The 23,007-nt window shown below is 46.7% G+C and overlaps 1 protein-coding gene and 1 long non-coding RNA gene across 2 annotated transcripts in view; one reads left to right on the forward strand and one right to left on the reverse strand.

Moving 5' to 3' along the window:
* Positions 1-8,838, reverse strand: part of LOC139228921 (uncharacterized) — a 98,021-nt gene extending 89,183 nt beyond the window's left edge. The window contains exons 1-2 of the long non-coding RNA XR_011587641.1: positions 8,764-8,838; positions 8,134-8,273 (exon numbers count right to left, since the gene is read on the reverse strand). This is a non-coding gene — a long non-coding RNA (uncharacterized lncRNA). The remainder of the gene's footprint in view (positions 1-8,133; positions 8,274-8,763) is intronic.
* The window catches only part of camta1a (calmodulin binding transcription activator 1a), a 1,521,665-nt gene that overhangs the window by 498,581 nt on the left and 1,000,077 nt on the right, over positions 1-23,007 (forward strand). The window contains exon 4 of the mRNA XM_070860435.1: positions 11,033-11,168. Within this exon, the coding sequence (XP_070716536.1) occupies positions 11,033-11,168 (136 nt within the window). The remainder of the gene's footprint in view (positions 1-11,032; positions 11,169-23,007) is intronic.

A 23,007-nucleotide genomic window follows, 5' to 3' on the forward strand; every position in this document is an offset into this window, starting at 1 on the left:
TGAATAAGGGGTTATGGGGAGCGGGCGGGGATGTGGACCTGAGTTCATGATCAGATCAGCCATAATCGTATTGAATGGCGGAGCAGGCTTGAGGAGCCATATGGCCCACTCCTGGTCCTATTTCTTATGTTCTTATGATAGCCAGGAGAGCTGTTGAGGTGGTTATTTTGGGCCCCTCTGTCCCTGGGGTTAGGAAGGGGAAGAATCATCCTTGGTATTCATTGACCTTGTAGTGTCCTTACCCCTTACTATGGAATCACACGAGGCATGTTATGTACTGCAGACAAGGTCACTATGTGACCTGAACCTTTATTCCCAGGACCAAGAAGTACTGACCCTGCGTGGGACCTCCCTTTATATACCTGGATGACCAGGTGAGGAGTGTCTCTCACAAGTTCACCCCCTGTGGTCAAGGTGTGCATTACTCAGGTATATACAGTGTACAGTGTTGTTACATAAAGGTTAGTTATGTGAAGGTTACAAACATGACATCACCTTCCCCCAACGTCTTTGGGTCAAAGATTGAGTCTTTCAGGCGTTCGACGCTCTCACGTGGAGCGCCGCTGTTGGGGCTCTGGTGGTTGGGCCTTGGCATGCGTCTCTATCGCCTGAGGTGATTCCGGCCTGTCCGGGCTGGCCGCAGGGACTGTGCATGCTGGTGAATTCCTTGTTGCTCGTTCACTGGCAGTGGTGTGGGTGACATCTCATGATATTCCTCAGGTTCCTCAGTGTCCATGCTGAACCTTTTCTTTACTTGGTCCAGATGTTTGTGGCATATCTGCCCATTGTTAAGTCTGACCACTATGACCCTATTCCCCTCTTTGCTAATTACAGTGCCCTCAAGCCACTTGGGTCCCAAAGCATGATTGAGAACAAATACAGGGTCATCAATTTCTATGCATCTGCCCACTGAGTTGCGATCATGGCACTCGATTTGGGACTGGCGCTTGCCCTCAGCAATGTCTTGACAGGTCTGGGTGAATGAGGGACAGCTGCGTTTTAAGTGTGCGTTTCATGAGTAGTTCTGTGGGCGGGACTCCCGTGAGCGAATGCGGGCGGGACCTATAGGCCAGCAGGAGGCGCGATAGGCGGTACTGAAGGGAGGGTCCTTGAATCCGGAGCATGCCCTGTTTTATGATTTGAACCGCATGTTCCGCCTGGCCATTGGAAGCTCGCTTGAACGGTGCTGTCCTGACGTGTTTGATACCATTACCCGACATAAATTCCTGGAATTCATAGCTAGTGAAACACGGGTCATTATCGCTAACCAGGATGTCCGGCAAGCTGTGGGTCGCAAAGACCGTACGCAAACTTTCCATGGTGGTGGATGTACACGTATTCAATATGATGCACTCGATCCATTTCGAGTATGTATCGACAACAGTCAAGAACATTTTTCCCATGAACGGGCCCGCGTAGTCTACGTGAATACTTGACCATGGCCTGGTGGGCCAGGGCCATGGGCTGAGTGGGGCCTCCCTGGGGGCATTTCCTAGCTGAGAACACGTCGTGCACCTGCGAACCCAGTGTTCCAGGTCTGAGTCAATTCCCGGCCACCATACATGTGACCAGGCAATGGCCTTCATTAGCACGATACCTGGGTGCTCGCTGTGGAGTTCCCTGATGAATGCTTCCCTTCCTTTCTGGGGCATGACTACCCGGCTGCCCCATAGCAGGCAGTTAGCTTGGATGGAGAACTCGTCCATTCGTCTGTGAAACGGCCTGACCTCCTCGGGACATGCGCCGTGTGTGGGCACCCATTCCCCAGTCAGGACACATTTGTTTCCAGGGATGGATTTAAGCAAGCTTTCCATGTTCCTCTGGAAGATAGCGGCCGCTGAACGAATGCCAAACGGACACCTGTTGTAAACGAATATCCTCTTGTGCGTAGTGATGGTGGTCAGAAGCTTGGATTCTTCAGCCAGTTCCTGAGTCATGTAGGCTGAAATGAAGTCCAACTTGGTGAACAGCTTGCCACCTGCCAGTGTGGCAAAATGATCCTCCGCTCTCGGAAGCGGGTATTGGTCCTGTAGTGACACTCAGTTGATGGTGGCCTTGTAGCCTCCACAAATCCTGACCGAGCCATCCGCTTTAAGGACAAGAACACATGTGGCTTGCCCAGTCACTGAATTCAACAGACAAAATTATGCCCTCTCTTAGCAGCCTGTCCAACTCACTCTCAATTCTCTCGCACATCACATACAGCACGGCTCTGGCTTTGTGGTGCACTGGTCTGGCGTCCGGGGTGATGCGTATCACTACTTTGGTGCCCTTAATAGAAACATAGAAAATAGGTGCAGGAGTAGGCCATTCAGCCCTTCAAGCCTGCACCGCCATTCAATGAGTTCATGGCTGAACATGCAACTTCAGTATCCCATTCCTACTTTCTCGCCATACCTCTTGATCCCCCTAGTAGTAAGGACTACATCTAACTCCTTTTTGAATACATTTAGTGAATTGGCCTCAACAACTTTCTGTGGTAGAGAATTCCACAGGTTCACCACTCTCTGGGTGAAGAAGTTTCTCCTCATCTCGGTCCTAAATGGCTTACCCCTTATCCTTAGACTGTGACCCCTGGTTCTGGACTTCCCCAACACTGGGAACATTCTTCCTGCATCTAACCTGTCTAAACCCGTCAGAATTTTAGACGTTTCTATGAGATCCCCTCTCATTCTTCTGAACTCCAGTGAATACAAGCCCAGTTGATCCAGTCTTTCTTGATATGTTAGTCCCGCCATCCCGGGAATCAGTCTGGTGAACCTTCGTTGCACTCCCTCAATAGCAAGAATGTCCTTCCTCAAGTTAGGAGACCAAAACTGTACACAATACTCCAGGTGTGGCCTCACCAATGCCCTGTACAACTGTAGCAACACCTCCCTGCCCCTGTACTCAAATCCCCTCGCTATGAAGGCCAACATGCCATTTGCTTTCTTTACCGCCTGCTATACCTACATGCCAACCTTCAATGACTGATGTACCATGACACCCAGGTCTCGTTGCACCTCCCCTTTTCCGAATCAGATAATAGTCAGATAATAGTCTGTCTCTCTCTTTTTACCACCAAAGTGGATAACCTCACATTTATCCACATTATACTTCATCTGCCATGCATTTGCCCACTCACCTAACCTATCCAAGTCACTCTGCAGCCTCATAGCATCCTCCTCGCAGCTCACACTGCTACCCAACTTAGTGTCATCCGCAAATTTGGAGATACTACATTTAATCCCCTCGCCTGGTCCCGACACCTGGTTGAAAAAGTGGCTCGAATTTCTGTAGGACCTGTGAGCATGAACTTCATTCCACAGATGAAATGGCGTGCACATCCCCCCATTTCCAGTTAATCTCGGTTAGCCAGCTCCTCCCAAAGAGCGCGGTACCATTCCCTGGGACAATCTAGAGTGGCAGCCGGTTCTCCGATCCATTGTATGTGACCACCAAGTTTGCACTGCCTAACACTGGGATGATCTCTCTGGTGTATGTCCATAGCTACGTGTCAATGCGTTCCAGTTTGGGCCTGTTAGCTTTGAGTGACCATAGTTTTTCAAATTGTTGGGCACTCATAAGTGACTGGCTGGCTCCTGTGTCCAGCTCCATTTAATAGAACTTTCATCATCATAGGTGGCGTTTTGGTGTACAAACTATGGACGTCTGCCACATGAACCCGCTGGACTTCAGCGTCCATAGCTTTGCCCCAAGCATCACCCTGCCTTGCAGACCCCTCGTCTGGTTCCTCTGCCTCGTAAACTAGCCTCGCTACGGGCTTTCTGGCCAGATGTCCACTGAAGTTACAGTTTCTACAGATAAATTGTTGAAACCTACAGGTTTTCGCAGCATGTCTGCCACCGCACCTCCAGCATGAGCTGAGATTGTTGTGAACAAAGGAACTGTTAACAGGCATTCCTCTCTGATTGTCTCTTTGATTACTCCTGAGCACTCTGTTGCTGAGTGTCAATGGTCTCATCCCGGGACGCATTGTCCCTTGTGATGGCGTGAATTGCCGATCCCCCTGCCATTGTCTCTGTTGCTGGCCCACCCTCGAGTCTGTTGCTGCCTGGGCGGTGTCGAATTGCCCTTGCCTGCCTGCGGGGTTCTGTGTCTCGTTTACAATGTTAACTCCCTGGTCCATCGCCACGTTGGAACCAGGGCTGCACGCGTAAATTATCTTGGTCTCCTCTTCCCCTGCCTTGAAGGTCTGAGCTATCAGCGTTGCCCTTTCCAAAGTCAAGTCTTTGGCCTCAATAAACTTCCTGAAAATCCCAGCATGACCAATGCCCTCAATGAAGAAATCCCTTAACATCTCCCCCCTGCAGGCGTCTGTGAACTTACAGAGGCTGGCCAAATGCTGAAGATCCGCAACGAAGTCCGATATGCTTTGTCCCTCCCGACGCCAGTGTGTATAGAACCGGTGCTGGGCGATGTGTATACTGCTCGCCGGTTTGAGGTGCTCACCGATCAGAGTGCTGAGCTCTTCAAAGGACATGTCCGCCAGCTTCTCGGGTGCGAGCAGGTCTTTCATCAGCGCATACGTCTTGGATCCACAGCTGGTCAGTAGATATGCCCTCCGTTTGCCAGCCGCTTCCTCTCCCAGCCAGTCCTTCGTGACAAAGCTCTGCTGGAGCCTCGCAACAAAATCGTCCCAGTCCTCACCAACACAGTACCGTTCCTCTGTGCTACCGGTGGCCATCCTCGTGGGTCATTGATTCCCGTTTCTCGTCACCAAATGTAGTGTCCTTACCCCTTACTATGGAATCACATGAGGCATGTACTGCAGACAAGGACCAAGAAGTGCTGACCCTGCGTGGGACCTCCCTTTATTTACCTGGATGACCAGGTGAGGAGTGTCTCCCACAAGTTCACCCCCTGTGGTCAAGGTGTGCATTATTCAGGTGTATACAATGTACAGTGTTGTTACATAAAGGTTACAGTTATGTGAAGGTTACAAACATGACAGACCTCTACTGGAATATTGGGTGTGAATAGGACAAGGTTGAACTCTGATAGCCTCTGCAGTCCAGTGGCCACATGGCAATCACACACGATTGTCCAGGTTTGGAGGGTAGTCATCGTCCCAGCACCAGTAAGAGAATCCGGGAAGAGAGTGGGGGTGTAATCAGGCAAAATGGACACGGGACTACCACAAATATGCAAAGCAAGATATAGAAGACTCTCACATACAGTACATTAATATTAATTTCTAGCTGTAGAGATTAACAATGTGGTAAATGAAAAATCGTGAGAGTCGTATAAAAAGCAGTCATTATGAATTTTATGAATCGAGGAGCTCGGTAGAATCTCCACACTGCTGAGCAATTCCTGGTCATTGGTTTTACTGGAACCTATTTAAACAACCAAAGTAATTAGAAAAATCTATTCCGGATGTGAAACTTCTGAAATGGTAACTGATACATGTTAAAGATTAGAGATGCTTGGCTGATGCCCCGATATGTATATATATATATATATATCTTTATACCTTTACGGCAGTTTTCTCATGGTGGCTGGTTAGCTCAGTTGGTTGACTGTGGTGCTAATAACACCAAGGTCACGGGTTTGATCCCCGTACGTGCCATCCGAATTTATTCTGGCACAGACACAATGGGCCGAATGGCCACCTTTTGTGCCGTAAATTTCAGTGGTTTCTTGTGCACACAGCCTCTTACAGTATCCATTTTTACTAATACCATAGAATGTAACAGTACAGACAGAGACCATTCAAGGTATTGTTCTCCACAAGAATCACCTAGCCTAATCCCACTGCCCTCGCACCACATACCATTTAATATCCCTCTTTTTCAAGGAACTATGGAATTCCTTTTCAAAAGAATTTATTGACTAGTCCCTAAGCTCTGGAATTCCCTCCCTAAACCTCTCTTTCCTCCTTTAAGATGCTCCTTAAAACCTATCACTTTGATCAAGCTTTTGCTCACCTGTCCCAATAGCTCCTTCTGTGGCTCGGTGACAAATTTTGTTTGATAATGCTTCAGTGATGCGCTTTGGGACGTTTTACTACGTTAAAGGCACTATATAAGTCCACGTTGTTGTTGTTGTTGTTGATGATTGAGGAAATGTTTCAACCCTTCATTCATTGTCGGCCCGATGCTATACATTCTTGGATTTGAACATATCCACTATATGGTCCCATCCTTATATTTTATTTATCTCTCTGCCAGCAATTTGGGTGAGTATTTGGGCAAGCAACCTGAGCCCGTGACCGCCCACCACAGGTCTTGTTCTTCTCATTGGAAGGCACTTTAGACTGTCCCAGGTATCTCTTTCCACCAAACTTTTACATATAGGGAGGTAGCTTGCCTCCTGGGGCCCAAATCTCTGATGGTGTGAGGACTCAGAGGCGTGACACATTAAACCTGCTTCCTGCCACTCTGTGCCAGCATTTCCCCCGTGATGCCCATGATTCATTATCTGTACTTGAAATACATATTGCCTGCCTCCTTCATTTCAGTCTTTTTAATTGCACACCTTTATTTATTTAAACTTTTGTGTGTCAAAGTGACACAGTCTGTTGGAAGTGTAGTGCGCTATGTCATACTTTAGAAGGAAACGGGACGGCATCTCAGACCTTCTGCCAAGTTCCCTATCTCAGTCGTGCCACTATGCCATCCGTGGCTCATGGGTAGCACTCTTGTCTCTGAGCCTGAAAGTTGACGCAGCCACTCCAGAGATTCGAGTACAAAATCTAAGCTGACACTCCCAGTGGAGTACTGAGGGAGTGCTGCACTGTCGGAGGTGCCGTCTTTCGGATGAAACGTTAAATGGTGGCTCCGTCTGCTCTCTCAGATGGACGTAAAAAAATCCCGGGGCACTACTTTTAAGACAAGCAGGGGAGTTCTTCCTGGCCAATATTTATCCTTCAACCAACATCACTAAAAACAGATCATCTGGTCATTATCACATTGCTGTTTGTGGGACCTTGCTGTGTGTAATTTAGTTGCCACATTTGCAACATTACATCAGTGACTACACTTCAAAAAATACTTCATTGGCTGTCAAGTGCTTTGGGATGCCCTGAGGTTGTGAAAGGTGCTATATAAATGCAAGTATTTCTTCCCTTTTCTTTGTATGGAGTTCGCGCTCAGGTACCAGGTGATTCCCCAGAGGAAAGGAGGGAAAATCGCAGCCCTCAGCCTGTGAATAGACCCAAAATTAGTGTTCAAACATGTTGGGGGCAAAATTCGGTAGCACCCCATTTGGGGACGGTAACCTGAGGTGAGGCGGGACTTTCTGCGCATGGCACCGAAGTCCCGCCCCCTCCCGTGAAATTGGGATTACCGCTCCAGAGACACTTACTCTCGGGGCGGGACTGAGGCGGTAAGCGCACAAATTTTCCAGCGCTTTGCGACCTCTCTGTGAAGCGATGTGGTGAGCACAGGGCCCTCCCCTTCCGTTAAAGGGAAGGGCACGCTGCGAGCTCTGCAGTGGGACGCCGGGCCACCACAATGCGACCGGGGAGCAGGGTGCTGTGGCTGCAACCCGGCACCGAGGCAGATTTCCGGGCAGCACCATCGTGGCCCAGGCCCCACAAAATCAGCAGAGAAAGACCCGACTGGTAAGTCGGCAAAAAAAAAATGGTGGCAGGCGCCTCCCCTTTACTTTTCGCCCCGCGCGCGGAGTGCGGCCCGGTTCACGACCCATGAGGCTGGCTCTGACACCGCCCACAGCGGCCTCACGGAGAGCACCCAGATACCGCTCTGGGGCGTAAACGGGTCGCTGCACACGGTGGTGTCATCATCATTGCTGGCACAGCAGCCTGGCACTACCGGCGGGAGCAGGGCGCTACTGGTCTGCGCCTTCGCTAACATCCCCCGCCCCCCCCAGCGAGAAATCATTTGCGCCCCATTGTGTGGCACTAATGGGAGGCACAAATAATGCAAATTTCTCTACCTTGAGCTCTTGAGGCAAGCTTCACAGTGCAAATACGTTTGGATAATTAGCTGCAGCACAACCTTATGACAAATGTTTATTTACATTAAAATAGATTAAGCACCAAGAGTAACCAACAGAGTCGTGACATTCTCGGAAATTATGTGCACCTATCTTCGTCTGATGTGAAACACTTTTACAAGGGCATGGGGCTCTTTAAGGACATAAATGAGCAGATTGATTGTTTTCTACCTTCGTCTCTTTGCAAGTGTTTCTATGTGAATGGAATCCACTGAATCTCGCCGCATTATCTGTTTGGGACTTCAGGCAGTTGAGTTCTCAGGAGCTGGTGTGTAAGAGATAAGAGAGCAGCCAACTTGCTTGAGTTTCAGCTGCAACAAAAGATTAAAAAATAGCAGTAATGTGTGGCGTTGAAATTGTCTTTCGCTTGTTTATCGATCTGTCAGCGCAACAGAAGTTCTGTGTTGGCAAAATTTTAGTTGAATGAGTACAACAGCATCGGCGAGATTTTAACCCTTTGTTAGCCACTGTTCTCATTTTTTGGGCTAGGATTTCTGTTTTTCTGTTTTCGGTGCGATAATGGCGGTGGGGCAGGAAAGATAATGGCGGGGAATAGTTTGCGCTTTAGTATTTAAGTTTGGGCATCTGGGCCCTGAGTCAGGGGGCGCAGCACTAAGAGAGGCGTTGTACACCTCTCATGGTGCTGGGATAGGAAACTCCTGAGCGAAAGAGCTGTGCCAGGAGCCCTCCGAGAGAGGCCTGGGGGAGAGGGAAACTTAAAAAAAAGATTCCTAAAATATTGCCCACGCCACCGCAACACAAATCGCACAAAAACTTAAAACAAAAAACACTCGCGCTTACTTTTGTAGTACTTTATCTTCCTCTCCACTGCCGGCATGGCTGGACCGCTCTGATTTCCCAGGCAGTCATTGCGGGCGGACGGTCAAGCAAAACTCATCCGGGCGGTGCTGCTCAGCGCTGTCGCAAAACCCGACTGGAGGATCGCTGCGGGGCGCTGAAGACCTCACCGCCACCTTTCAAGCAGCTCCGGGGCAAAACAGCAGCATAAAGGACCGGAAAATCCAGCACAATTTGCCTTTTATAAGAGCAAACAATGAGGAAGGGCTGTATAGGAAAAATAATCCGGTTAAGGTTACCTTTTTATATAGGGCATGGGGTTGTTGCTATTTGACTTCTCCCATTTCATGTTCAGCATAATAGGCAGTTTCCATTGGCAGTCTGAGCCAGGATTTGGACCAAAGGGCATCCTTTTGCATGAAATGCTTGGGCATATTGTGCCTCAGAGTTACTGAATGCTTCTTGTACTGCTGGTATATGCACCATGCAGTCCTCAGTGTTGCCCTCATCTGAAAGAGACCACGCTGATAGACCATATAGTTCAGGCAAAAATGCCTAATCAAATTTTTTGCGAGGTGTGAATTTATACCGAAGCAAACCTAATCAGCCGATAAAGTATGAGCACAGTACTAAACTCTCAATGACACTTGAATCATTTACTGAAAGCAATGTTTTCTGATTCTCAAGTGTTTCAAAAGAAAGGCACTTCGATGAAGGGTGGTTAATATGCAAAACATAACTTGCTTTTCCCAGAGACTAAAGGAATAAATGATTAATTAGCATTATCTTGGTAATCGGATAGACACCCTCATCCAATTGTGTTGGAAAGCTCTTTGATCCCTATCCATCTGTGAAGGGGATACAGATACCAAAATGTCAAGCTCGCTTTTGCAACAGAAGCTGTAATTGAGGCAGAAAGATCCGAAAAAAGACAAAGAGACAGAATGCAGAGTAGTGAGTCTGTTTAACAACAATAACTTGTATTTATATAATAATAAGTTTCATTTATATAGCGCCTTTAACGTAGTAAAATGTCCTGAGGCGCTTCACAACAGTGTTACAAGACAAAACAAATAAATTTGACACCGAGCCACAAAAGAAGAAACTAAGGCAGATGACCAAAGGCTTGTTTAAAGAGGTAGGTTTTAAGGAGCATCTTAAAGGAGGAAAGAAAGGTAGAGATGTTTAGGGAGGGAGTTCCAGAACTTAGGGCCCAGGCAGCTGAAGGCACGTCCACCGATGGTTGAGCATAGAAATATAGAAATTAGGCACAGGAGCAGGCCATTCGGCCCTTTGAGCCTGCACCGTCATTCAATAAAATCATGGCTGATCGGTTATAATGAGGGATGTTCAAGAGGCCAGAATTTGAGGAGCGCAGACATCTTGTGGGGTTGTGAGGCTGAAAAAGGTTACAGAGATAGGTAGGGGCAAGGCTATGAAGAGACTTGTAAAGAAGGATGAGATTTTTTATATCGGGCGTGTTTAACTGGGAGCCAATGTAGGTCAGAAAGCACAGGGATGATGGGTGAACGGGACTTGGTGCGAGTTTGGACACGAGCAGCAGAGTTTTGGATGAGCTCAAGTTTATGGAGGGTTTAAGACAAACAAATTGACCCACTGACGTGGGGTAACGTAGTGTGTATATAGGGTGGAAACGATAGGAGTCGGATTGGTGACAACATGGAGACAATGAAAGATGGGGAACTATATTTTGTTTTAACAGTGACATGCATCAAGTGCACTTGAATACTCAGCGGATAAACATGTAGTGGTGATCCATCCAGCGTAAGAAGGTCCCAGGTTCAATTCCCAGTCTGTGCTGAATTAGTTGGCCTTAGTCTGGGCAGCAGTAAGGGAGCTACAATTAGCCTCAGCGCTCCTAGGATAGGATGGGGAAAGGGCCAGCCGGATGTTATGGGACAGTATCGGGAAATAGTGGGTGCATCGCCCGCGAATCTCTTCCATAAAATCCATTCATAAAATTCGAACCTTTCATTCATGAAGAGTGGGCAGTTAGGAGAGGCATCTGAAGGTATGTGAATGGCTCTGGAACCATTGTGAATAGGAACCAGTGTCCTGACGCCAATAAGATTAGGGAGAGAAAGTGCAACTTGCATCAAAATGGAACATCCTCCCAAGGCAAAATGAGTATCACTCCTAAAGGCTGAGACGTGACAGGTTTGTTTTTGAACGGGGACAAATGCCTCTTTAACTGTTTTATTAGAGCCTGTACTTCCATTTCCAACTCTGTTTCCTCCTTGAAATATTGCAGGCCCCAGAATGGATCCATGATCCTATATAACAGGAAGAAAGTGAAATACAGGAAGGACGGCTACTGCTGGAAGAAGAGGAAAGATGGGAAGACAACGCGGGAGGATCACATGAAGCTGAAGGTGCAGGGCGTAGAGGTAAGGGCCGCAGCAACACTCTCGAGTCTGTTTTGTACTTTTCCTTCGTTGGGGAAAACTGTGCTGTTTGAAAGGAATTTTGAAAGTGGGGCTGAGCTGTGATATCTCCTCTCCAGTCTGATGAGCACAGAGGACGAGCCACAAGATTTGATTGGTCCTTACCATCGTTATGCAAGCAAACAATTTCTAATTGACAGGTCATTCCAAACCCCGAGCCTATTGGTGCAGCTGTCAAATTTGAGAGCCAGCTTACGATGCAATAGAAAAGTTATAGGAAATGATTTTTATCAGTGCTGTGTGTCTGTGTGTTGTTTTTCTTCCCTTCCCTTCACCAAGTCTCCCTGTGATACCCACTCTCCCGAGCTGAGAGAACAAGTCGATAATATAGTTTCGGGCTTCCTGCCGATCCGCGAAAGGACAAACTTATATTTTCATCGCACCGCTTACGTAACCCAGCGGGGGAGGACGGAGGGGGGAGGTGCGGTGATTGGTGCAGTAGCTAGTCGGAGGTGAAACATAATCAGATCGAATGTAGGTCCAAGATATCTTGATGTTATTAGGAGGTTTTTGAAGAGAGCTAGCAAGGTAAAGTGGTTTAGGGAGTGAGCTCCAAGGGACAGGAGCCTTCGATGTTGGTGGAGGGGTGAGCAGTGATCCTGAGACATGAGGAAAGGCACAAATGTTTGCCCCAGGCAGACTCCCCCTCATGCCCCCTCGATGTTAACCTACTACCTGTCTTCACTGCTCAACCTTTTCTTTCTTTCTGTACTTTCACCATTTAAATGACCTTCCTGTTTCTTGAACTCTGAAAGGATAGCAGGCAGCCTACTTGCCCGAACTCTGTTTGGTTATCAGGAAGCCTGTGGCACCATTCCAATGGATACAGTAGTGTCGTGCTTGCGGCACTGGACTAACATCCCAGAGGTCATGCGATCAAAGCCCAGCGTGGCAAATTGTGGGATTGAATTCAATAAATCTGGTAATTCATGAGTTGGCACCGGAGAAAATAACCATGAAAGCTGCTGGAATGTCATAAAAACTCAACTGATTTACTAACAATCCTTCAGAGAATTTAACCTGCCACCCCGACCCACTCTGGCCTACATGTTACTCCAGTCCCACACTATGTGGTTGACTCTGAATGCCCACAGGGTAACTAAGGGCAATAGATTAAAATACAATGACAGGACTATCTAGTTTTCATTCCAGGGCCGTGCCCCAGCTCATGGCTCAGGTCGAGTAGAGCTGAGTAATGAGCAGCCCAAACCACTGGCCTACCATTCCAACACAGCGAGTCTTCCAGTGCTGCACTGCTCAGTGGAACACTGCCCCCTGTCCAAATGTTTCTTTCCAGTGAGGCTGAGAACAAAACACTTAGCAACTTCAGTGAGCTGCTGTTGGACCTTCTCCACACAGTGAGGCGACAGTGCCACGCGGGATCTGTCAGCTTTTTGTGAAGCAGTTCTCTGTACATCAGCTAACTCTGATGAGGGCACTTTACTGAATCTAGGTTCAAAGGCTAAACGAAGATTTTTCGCTCCGCAGGTGGCTCAGTGAGTAAATGCACCCAGTGGTGTGGTACTAAGCCACACAGAAAGTCCCAAGTGTGAACCCCAGTTTGTACTGAGCTAGGTGATCACAGCCAGAGAAGTAGATGTGCATCTGTGGGCTAAAGTCAGCCAGGGATCCATCTCCTAGTCGTGATTCAGTGAGCCCTGTTACAGAGTATCTGTGCCCTTGGATTGGGTGAGGGCAGAATTGGGTTTGACTGTGACACCTCCCACCTGCTGACACACTTTCTATGCTTGCACCGGAAGGTGGGCCACTTGGCTAAGGTACCAGAGGGTTGGCAATGCTCATGCACCTGGATCCCAGTGAGAGTCAGCTCCATCAGGAGAGGCGAGAAGAGATGGTGCCACTTCCTGGTTAAACAACTGGTCACTTGCTGTCAAGTATGTAATATCGCAATCGTGACTGGTAGATTGGAAAACGCCAGTGGAATTGGTGAGATGGGGTGAGTTTCTGAATACAGAATGTCAGCAGCAAGTGACACTTAAAACATAATAGCTACAGGCAACGTTAGTAAAAACAATAGGCGAATTGTAAGTTTATTTTGCAATCATACATGTTAATTATATAATCTTACTGTAATGGAGAAAACGGCTTGTGGGAATGAATTTAAAAGCACATTTGAACAGCATAATGAAAAATCTTGTTACCTGTCATTTTATTAATAATTGACAATATGTTTATTAGACTTGCACGGGCAGTGAGCCTACAGTGAGCTGGTAAGTACATGTGTAGCATTTAAACAGGGAGCCGGGGAGTGCTCCCCATCTCTCTCAGCCTGGCAATACACTGCCTGGTGCAGGATACAGCATCAAGCTGTGCTAGATACTTCAAACCAACATCAAGTCCAGCACTAAGAAAGCTTAATTTCACCTTCAAATTGGCGTCTGTCTCTGTCTTACCTATGGCCTCTGCTGGGACTGAAAGAACATGGAGTGTAGCAACCATGCATGTAGGAGCCGAGACTATAGGAGACATGCCCATGGGGGCAGGCACTGTCGGAGCCATGGCTGTGGGAGCATAAGAACATAAGAATTAGGAGTAAGCGTAGGCCATATGGCTCTTCGGGCTTGCTCTGCATTCAATAAGATCATAGCTGATCTTCGATCTCAATTCCACTTTCCTGCTCGATCCCCATATCCCTTGATTCCTTTAGAGTCCAAAAATCTATTTATCTCAGCCTTGAATATTTTCAATGACTCAGCATCCACAGCCCTTTGGGGTAGAGAATTCCAAAGATTCATAACCCTCTGAGTGAAGTAATTCCTCCTCATCTCAGCCTTAAATGGCCAACCCCTTATCCTGAGATTATGCCCCCTAGTTCTGGACTCTCCAGCCAGGAGAAACAACCTTTCAATATCTACCCTGTCAATCCCGCTCAGAATCTTTTATGTTTCAATGAGATCACCTCTCATTCTTCTAAACTCCAGAGAGTATCGGCCCAATCTACTCAATCTCTCCTCATCGGACAACCCTCTCATCCCAGGAATCAATCTACTGAAATGTAGTTGTACAGCCTCTAAGGCATGTATGTCCTTTCTCGGATAAGGAGATCAAAACTATGCACAGTGCTCCAGGTGTGTTCTCACCAAAGCCCTGTACAATTGTATATCAACTTCCTTACTCTTGTACTTGCAACAAAGACCAACATGCCATTTGCCTTCCAAATTGGTTGCTGTATCTACATGCTAACTCTGTTCCTGTATGAGGACACCTAAATCTCTCTGAACACCAACATGTAATAGTTTCTCATCATTCAAGAAATATTCTGTTTTTCTATTCTTCCTACCAAAGTGCATAGCCTCACTTTTTGCCCACATTATACTCCATCTACCACCTTATTGCCCACTCACTTAACCTGTCTATATCCCTTTACAGGCTCTTTGTGTCTTCCTCACAGCTTACTTTCCCACCTAGCTTTATATCGTCAGTGAACTTGGATACATTGCTCTCGGTCTTCTCATTTAAGTCATTAATATAGATTGTAAATAGTTGATGCCCAAGCACTGATCCTTGCAGCACCCCATTAGTTACACCCTGCCAACCGGAAAATGACCCATTTATCCCTACTCTCTGTTTTCTGTCCATTAACTAATCCTCTATCCATGGTAATATATTACCCCCAACCCCATGAGCCCTTAATCTTGCGCAGCAACATTTTATGTGGCACCTTATCAAATGCCTTTTGGAAATCCAAATATACTACATCCACTGGTTCCCCCTTATCTACCCTGATAGTTACATCCTCAAAAAACTGTAATAACTTTGTTAAACACGAATTCCCTTTCATAAAACCATGTCGACTCTTCCTAATCATATTATGATTTTTTAAGTGCCCTGTTACCACTTCATTAATAATGAATTCCAACATTTTTCCGACGACTGACCTGTGGTTTCCCGTTTTCTCTCTTCCTCCTTTCTTGAATAGCGGGGTTACATTTGCTACCTTCCAATCCGCTGCGACTGTTCTAGAATCTAGGCAATGTTGGAAGATCCACAACCAATGCATCCACGATCTCTGCAGCCATCTCTTTTAGAACTCTAGGATGTAGGCTATCAGGCCCAGGAAATTTGTCAGCTTTTAGTCCCATTAGTTTCTCAAGTACTTTTTCTCTCCTGATATTAATTACTTTAAGTTCCTCACTCTTATTAGCCCATTGGTTCCCAACTATTTTTGGTATGCTTTTTGCATCTTCTACTATGAAGACAGATATAAAATATTTGTTTAACGGCTCTGCCATTTCCTTATTCCGCATTATAATTTCACCGGCCTCGGCCTCTAAGGGACCAATGCTTCCTTTTGCTACTCTTTTCCTTTTTACATATAGAAGCTCTTGCAATCTGTAGTTATATTTCTTGCTAGTTTACTCTCATTCTATTTTCTCCCTTTTGATCAATTTTTGGTCATCCTTTGCTGGTTTCTAAAGCTCTCCCAATCCTCAGGCTAACTACTATTCTTCGCAACATTATAAGCCTCGTCTTTTAATCCAATACTATCCTTAACTCTCTATTTTGCCACGGATGGATCATGTGCCCCATGGATTTTTTATTACTCAATGGAATGTATATTCGTTGAACATTTTGGAATATTTCTTTAAATGTTTGTCACTGTTTGTCGACCATCATACCTTTTAATCTAATTTCCCAACTACCTTACCCAACTTGTCCCTCATGGTAATTTGGGTTATTAAGTTTAAAACTCTCATTTCCGACTGAGGTATTTCACTCTCAAACACAGTGTGAAATTTTATCATATTATGATCACTCTTTCCCAGAGATAACTGTTTAAACCTGTCTCATTACACAATACAAGTTCTAAAATAACCTGTTCCCTGGTTGGTTCCATCATATATTGTACTAGGAAACTGTCTCGAATGCACTCCATGAACTCATCCTCCAGACTACCTTTGGCAATTTGATTTGCCCAATCTAAATAAAAATTAAAGCCCCCCCGTGATTATTGTATTACCTTTGTTACAAGATCCTATTATTTGTTGATTAATACTCTGCTTGAGCAGACACTCTGAACCATGGCTATGGGAGCAGGCACTGTAAGAACCATGGCTATGGGAGCAGGCACTGTAGGAGCCATGGCTATGGGAGCAGACATTGTAGGAGCCATGGCTATGGGAGCAGGAACGAGGAGCCATGGCTATGGGAGCAAACACTGGAGGAGCCATGGCTATGGGAGCAGGTACAAGGAGCCATGGCTATGGGAGCAGACACTGGAGGAGCCATGGCTATGGAAGTACTGACTGTGGGAGCCATGGCTATGGGAGCAGACACTGTAGGAGCTATGGCTATGGAAGTACTGACTGTGGGAGCCATGGCTATGGGAGCAGACACTGGAGGAGCCATGGCTATGGGAGCAGGCACTATGAGCCATGGCTATGGGAGTAGACACTGGAGGAGCCATGGCTATGGGAGCAGGCACTATGAGCCATGGCTATGGGAGTAGACACTGGAGGAGCCATGGCTATGGGAGCAGGCACTATGAGCCATGGCTAAGGGAGCAGACACTGGAGGAGCCATGGCTATGGGAGCAGACACTGGAGGAACCATGGCTATGGGAGTAGGCACTGTAGGAGCCATGGCTATGGAAGTACTGACCGTGGGAGCTGTTCCATCACTACCGGTCTCCCTACAGAATGCAGATGTGCTGCAGCTGGAGAACATGCCTGTGTAGTTAGTTTCCTAACATAAGATTTTATTTATTTGACCTTGAGTTTTTAAGTGGTATAGAATTGTTCAAATATTATATTTAAACATCGAATTATTTATGCTCCTTTTTCCTGGGGTTTTTTTTAATTTGAGAAAAGGAATTTTAAAGAAATGAATTTTGAAAAAGACTCAGCCCGACCCAGCCAGTCTGACCCGCCCCTCTCCGCCATGGGAATTCACTACAGCAACAGACTCTACAGTGAGCTTAGACAATCTGGCTGTAAAATGGGGTCACACTGCAGTCAGGCACCGAACAAACACCCCCAGCCCCCACACGGTTATCAGCGACCTACCTGTGTTGGAAGTGGGGTCTCTGGAGGACTAACAGGAGACAGGCTCTGCCTTTAATGTAAGAGATGTGAATGTTCCATCATTGTGAAAACGAAGCCGTATGTCTCCTGAAACAGCTTGTCAGGTGTTCTGCCCAGGGGGAACGTCAGGGGTACATTTTGTTCTTTGTTTAGTTCATAGAACTGTACAGCGCAGAAGGAGCCCATTTGGCCCATCGTGCCTGTGTCAGCTCTTTGAAAGAGCTATCCAATTAGTCCCACTCTCCTGCTCTTTCCCCATAGCTCTGCACATTTTTCCGTTTCAAGTATTTATCTAATTCCCTTTTGAAAGTTATTGTTGAATCTGCTTCCATGACTGTTTCAGGCAGTGCATTCCAGATCATAACAACTCGTATAAAAAAAAACATTCTCCTCATCTCACCCTCTGGGACTTTTACTAGTTAAGGAAAAATATATTTTTTTGAGCATTTTAAAGCACCCCAGCAAAGCAAAGCAATTCTCTTTAACTCTACACAAAGGGCACAAGATATTGTGTGGTTACACAAGGAGTCTGTGCATGAGCAAGGACGGTGAAGGGGCCCCGGTGATTTATTGCTGTTTGGACTGAAGCAGCTGTTCTGATAGTTTGAAATTGTTCCGATAGCAAGGTGATGTGAAACCCACAGGCATTGCACCATGGTGACAGAGGCACTTCTTCAGCTTTATTTCACGTGCTGCTCACCTTGAATCAAAGGTTAGGCATGCCACCTTGCCATCCGATCGGGTTAATTGCTGCGGTGCTAGGAGACTCGGCTGCTCGGAGGAAGGTGGACTGATGGTTTGTTTCCACGGTTGGAGCATTCCCACCCTCCTGGGCAGGTACAGCAGGGAACCCACTGACCAACTCGCACCTCACACAGCACTGTTGGACACCCGCTGCAGTTTTCTCTCTTCCTCTTCCCAACAAGGAAAAGACCTTCGCCCTATCTAGCCCACCTATCCACAGTATTGGTGCATTTCGAACAACCATGAATCCCATTTGTGGACTTGCCACCCTTTTAGTATCTCCTGTTTTCTTTTGTTGTCCTTAATTTGCAAATATGGAATCTTATGCTTAAATTCTGGACAGGAAGAAAAGCCTATTTGGATCCAATTTGTCCAAACCTGCGCAGGAATACAAGTCCATGGGTGCTGACCTCTCTCTGGTACCTCTTCCTAACAAACCATTCTTCATGTGCACGTCTAGGCAGTGAGTGTCTGTGGACTATTCCAGCCTGGAGGGCATCACAGCCAAGCCCAATCCTGTTCCCTGAACAACATCCTCCACAGCATACACTTTCCAACAAGAGTCGTTGGCTAACATTGTCCTTCGCTGATGCAGGGGCAACTGAAGCCAATTGCAGCGGCCATACCAGCACCCAAGCTCAGATCAGTTAACCTGGAATGGACCAGGGACCTTCCTGTCCCTCAGTTCCATGCTGGTTAATGCAGTTCCCAACTGATTCACCGGGGGAGCTCCATTGATTTCCAAAACCTACACTTGTCACATGTTGAATGACAGTATCAAAGAGTAAAGTGAGTTTTATTAAGACTTACTTGGCAAGGCTCATGAGTACCTTTAAAAGGATTATTTAAATCCATTTTTGATGAGTGGCCGTAAGTGCAAAAGTCTCTCTTTTAAATTTGCTAAATGTGAAGCTAGCCGTGCAGCAAACTCCTCCAGAGGAACGACAATTTAGATCTGAGTAAAGCCTTAAAATAACAACGTGTGATACATGTTGCTCAAGGGGTGACTTTTAAGTTCTTCTTTTTTTGAATTACATTTATTTTTTGATGTGGAACAGCGTGGGACCTTGCGAGGTATCAGAATCCCGTCATGTGCAGCCGGCTTTTGGGGGACTGTGCGAATGTTTAGCATTTTGAAACCGAATGCAAAAAATTAAGTGAGCCTCTGGTGAGCAAAGCTGCTACACTCAGCACTGCGTTTCAGGGCGAGATTGTCAATCCGCTGCTGAGAAGCAAACTTAAAAGGCCATTCTTTCATCCCTCATTCGGATGAGAAGTTAATCTGCTCCCTCAGGTGGATGTAAAAGATCCCACGGCACGATTGCAAAGAAGAGCACGGAACTTATCCAATATTTGTCCCTCAACCAACTTCACTAAAACAGACGATGAGGTCATTATTTCATTGCTGTTTGAGGGATCTTGCTATGCACAAATTGGCTGCTGCATTTCCTGACATTACAACAGTGGCTATACTTCAAAAGTACTTCATTGGTTGGGACGTCTGACCTCGTGAAAGGCACTTTATAAATGCATGTTCTTCCCTTTTCTATTATAAATTACTGTATATCTCATTTCTTTGCCTCATTGCTTCTGGCCAGACTCTCTCATTTCTCCATCCTCCTTCTAATTCATAGAATCACAGAAATTTACAACACAGAAGGAGGCCATTCGGCCCATCGTGTCTGCACTGGCCAAAAAAGAGCTAACCAGTCTAATCCCACAAACCAGCTCTTGGTCCGTAGCCCTGTAGGTTACGGCACTTACATAAGAACATAGGAAATAGGAGCAGGAGTAGGCCCCTCAAGCCTGCTCTGCCATTTAATACGTTCATGGTTGATTCGATCATGGACTCAGGTCCACTTCCCTGCCCGCTTCCCATAACCCCTTATTCCCTTATCAGTTAAGAAACTATCTATCTCTGTCTTAAATTTATTCAATGACCTAGCTTCCACAGCTCTCTGAGGCACCAAATTCCACAGATTTACAACCCTCTGAGAGAAAAAATTCCTCCTCATCCAAGTTACGGCACTTCAAGTGCATATCCAAGTACTTTTTAAGTGCAATGAGGGTTTCTGCCTCTACCACTCTTTCAGGCAGTGAGTTCCAGACCCCCACCACCCTCTTGGTAAAAAACATTCTGCTCAACTCCTTTCTAATCCTTCTACCAATGCCCCCTGATTATTGACCTCCCTGCTAAGGGACCCCCTTCTTTCCTGACAGCATTGACTCATACTGGTTCTATGACTGCTGGGGTACACTTCTGCAGGTTGCCCTCTGGTAGTGCTGACCAATGGGGAACTTGCAGCCAAAACTGATCCTATCCTGAACCAAACTATGCTTACACACATTTTGCTGCAAGGGTCACTGGTAGCAATCAGGGACGGGAACCCTGGCTGATATGGTTGCAATCAGGGGTGGGAACCCTGGCTGATATGGTAGCAATCAGGGGCGGGAACCCTGGCTGATATGGTTGCAATCAGGGGTGGGAACCCTGGCTGATATGGTAGCAATCAGGGGCGGGAACCCTGGCTGATATGGTTGCAATCAGGGGCGGGAACCCTGGCTGATATGGTTGCAATCAGGGGTGGGAACCCTGGCTGATATGGTAGCAATCAGGGGTGGGAACCCTGGCTGATATTTTCACTTCCCTAGCCCCAGGGGTGCTGAGGGCAATTGTTGCGTCACTACCGCCACCCGAGTTGAGATCAGCTGGCTCAGCACCAACCAGGATCCTGGGATCCCCCTGCTCTGTATGGCTCAGGGCAATGCAGTTACCCACTGCACTGTTGCAGCAATTGTGCTGCACCCACAGCCACCCACAAACCAGCTCTTAACAGGAATAGCAAGAGTCTGCAAGCAGATGGGCAATGCGGGGGGAACCAGTAGGGGATGTGGGGAGTGAAGGGCAAACGCAAAGAAGGGGCGAAAATAAAACATGCCAAAAGACTTCAGTTATGTGGCCAGACCAGAGAAACTGGGATTGTTCTCCTTGGAGCAGAGAAGGTTAAGGGGAGATCAAATAGAGATATTCAAAATTAATGAAAGGTTTTGATAGAGGAAATAAGGAGGGTTGGTAACCAAAGGGCACAGATTTAAGGAAACTGGCAAAAGAACCAGAGGGGATATGAGGAGAATTTCTTTAGGCAACAAGATGTGATCTGGAACGCACTGTATGAAAGGCCGGTGGAAGCAGATTCAATGATAACTTTCAAAAGGGAATTGTATATTTACTTGAAGGGGGAAAAGTTGCTGGGCTGTGGGGAAAGAGCGGGGGAGTGCAACTAATTGGATAGCTCCATAAGAGCAGGAGTAGGCCATTTGGCCCCTCGAGCCTGCTCCGCCATTCAATAAGATCATGGCTGATCTGATCCTGGCCTCCACTGCACTTCCTCGCCCGCTCCCTATAACCCTTGACTCCCCTATCATTCAAAATATCTCGGTCGGTGGAGTAAAGCGGGTGGTATCGATTCCACCGCCCGTTATACGCAGCGACTGATATTGAGTTCCATAAGAACATAAGAAATAGGAGCAGGAGTCGGCCATTTGGCTCCTCGATCATGGTTGATCGGATCATGGACTCAGGTCCACTTCCCTGCCTGCTCCCCATAACCCCTTATTCCCTTAAGAGACTGTCTATCTCTGTCTTAAATTTATTCAATAACGCAGCCACCACAGCTCTCTGAGGCAGCGAATTCCACAGATTTACAACCCTCTGAGAGAAGAAATTCCGCCTCATCTCAGTTTTAAATGGGTGGCTCCTTATTCTAAGATTATGCCCCATAGTTCTAGTCTCCCCCATCAGTGAAAACATCCTCTCTGCATCCACTTTGTCAAGCCCCTTCATAATCTTATACGTTTTAAGAAGATCACCTCTCATTCTTCTGAATTCCAATGTGTATAGGCCGACTCAACTTTTCCTCATAAGTCAACCCCTTCATCTCCGGAATCAACCTGCAGTCAATGGATCTGGATATCAGTCGCTGCGTACAACAGCCGGTCGATCCGATACCGGCCGCTTTGCACCACTGCCCGAGATGAAGTTCTAGCCCTGTAGTCTCATTTGTGGTTTATTTCATCTTACAGGCTGCTGGAGAGTGAAACGCTCAGGAAAAAAAATAATTTAAACAGAAACCAGATTTTGTGTTCTTTTTTTGCCCAGGGAGCTTTTACATTTCGAACACTGTTAGTCACGGGGCATGTCTAATACCACAGGGAAGAGCGCAGAGTAAGCTCTTGGGAAGCACCACTGTCGGTTTAAATGATGCACTAGATCGGTGCTGCTCCCTAACAAACACGGTCGTAGCAAGTCGTGCCTGTGCCTTTTTCTCGCTGACGGTAAAACAGTGCTGAGGAATTTGGGGTGCCCATGTTAAATGGTTGTATGAGAACATCGCTGACTGGAGAACTTACCTGACTCTTCAATCGGATCAGATCGGATCCCGGCTGAATGACAATGAGTCGACCTGCGTATTCTGGTCCCCCCGGATGTATTCAATTATATACCATCGCTGTTACTAAGAACAATTAGGGCACTGTTACATACTGAGGTCATGCCGCTCCTTCAGATGAAAAAGAAGGAGAAAGGTTAACTAAATCAGAAAAAAATAATTATTTTACTTGGCTCAGTCATAGCATTCTCGCTTCTGAGTCAGAAGGCTGTGGGTTCCAGTCCCACTCCAGAGACTTGAGCATATAATTGAGGTTGACAGTCCCAGTGAGGGATCGCTGCACTATGAGAAATGTTGTCTTTCAGATATCAAGTTAAACCGAGGCTCCATCTGCCTGCTCAGGTGGACTTAAAAGATCCCGTGGCAATATTTTGAAGAAGAGCAGGGGAGTTCTCCCCAGTGTCCTGGCCAATATTTATCCCTCAATCAACATCACTAAAAACAGATTATCTGGTCATTATCACATTGCTGCTTGTGGGAGCTTGCTGTGCGCAAATTGGCTGCCGTGCTGTCTGCATTACAACAGTGGCTACACTTTAACCCACA

This window comes from Pristiophorus japonicus, chromosome 18 (assembly GCF_044704955.1).
Source record: "Pristiophorus japonicus isolate sPriJap1 chromosome 18, sPriJap1.hap1, whole genome shotgun sequence".
NCBI lineage: Eukaryota > Metazoa > Chordata > Chondrichthyes > Pristiophoridae > Pristiophorus > Pristiophorus japonicus.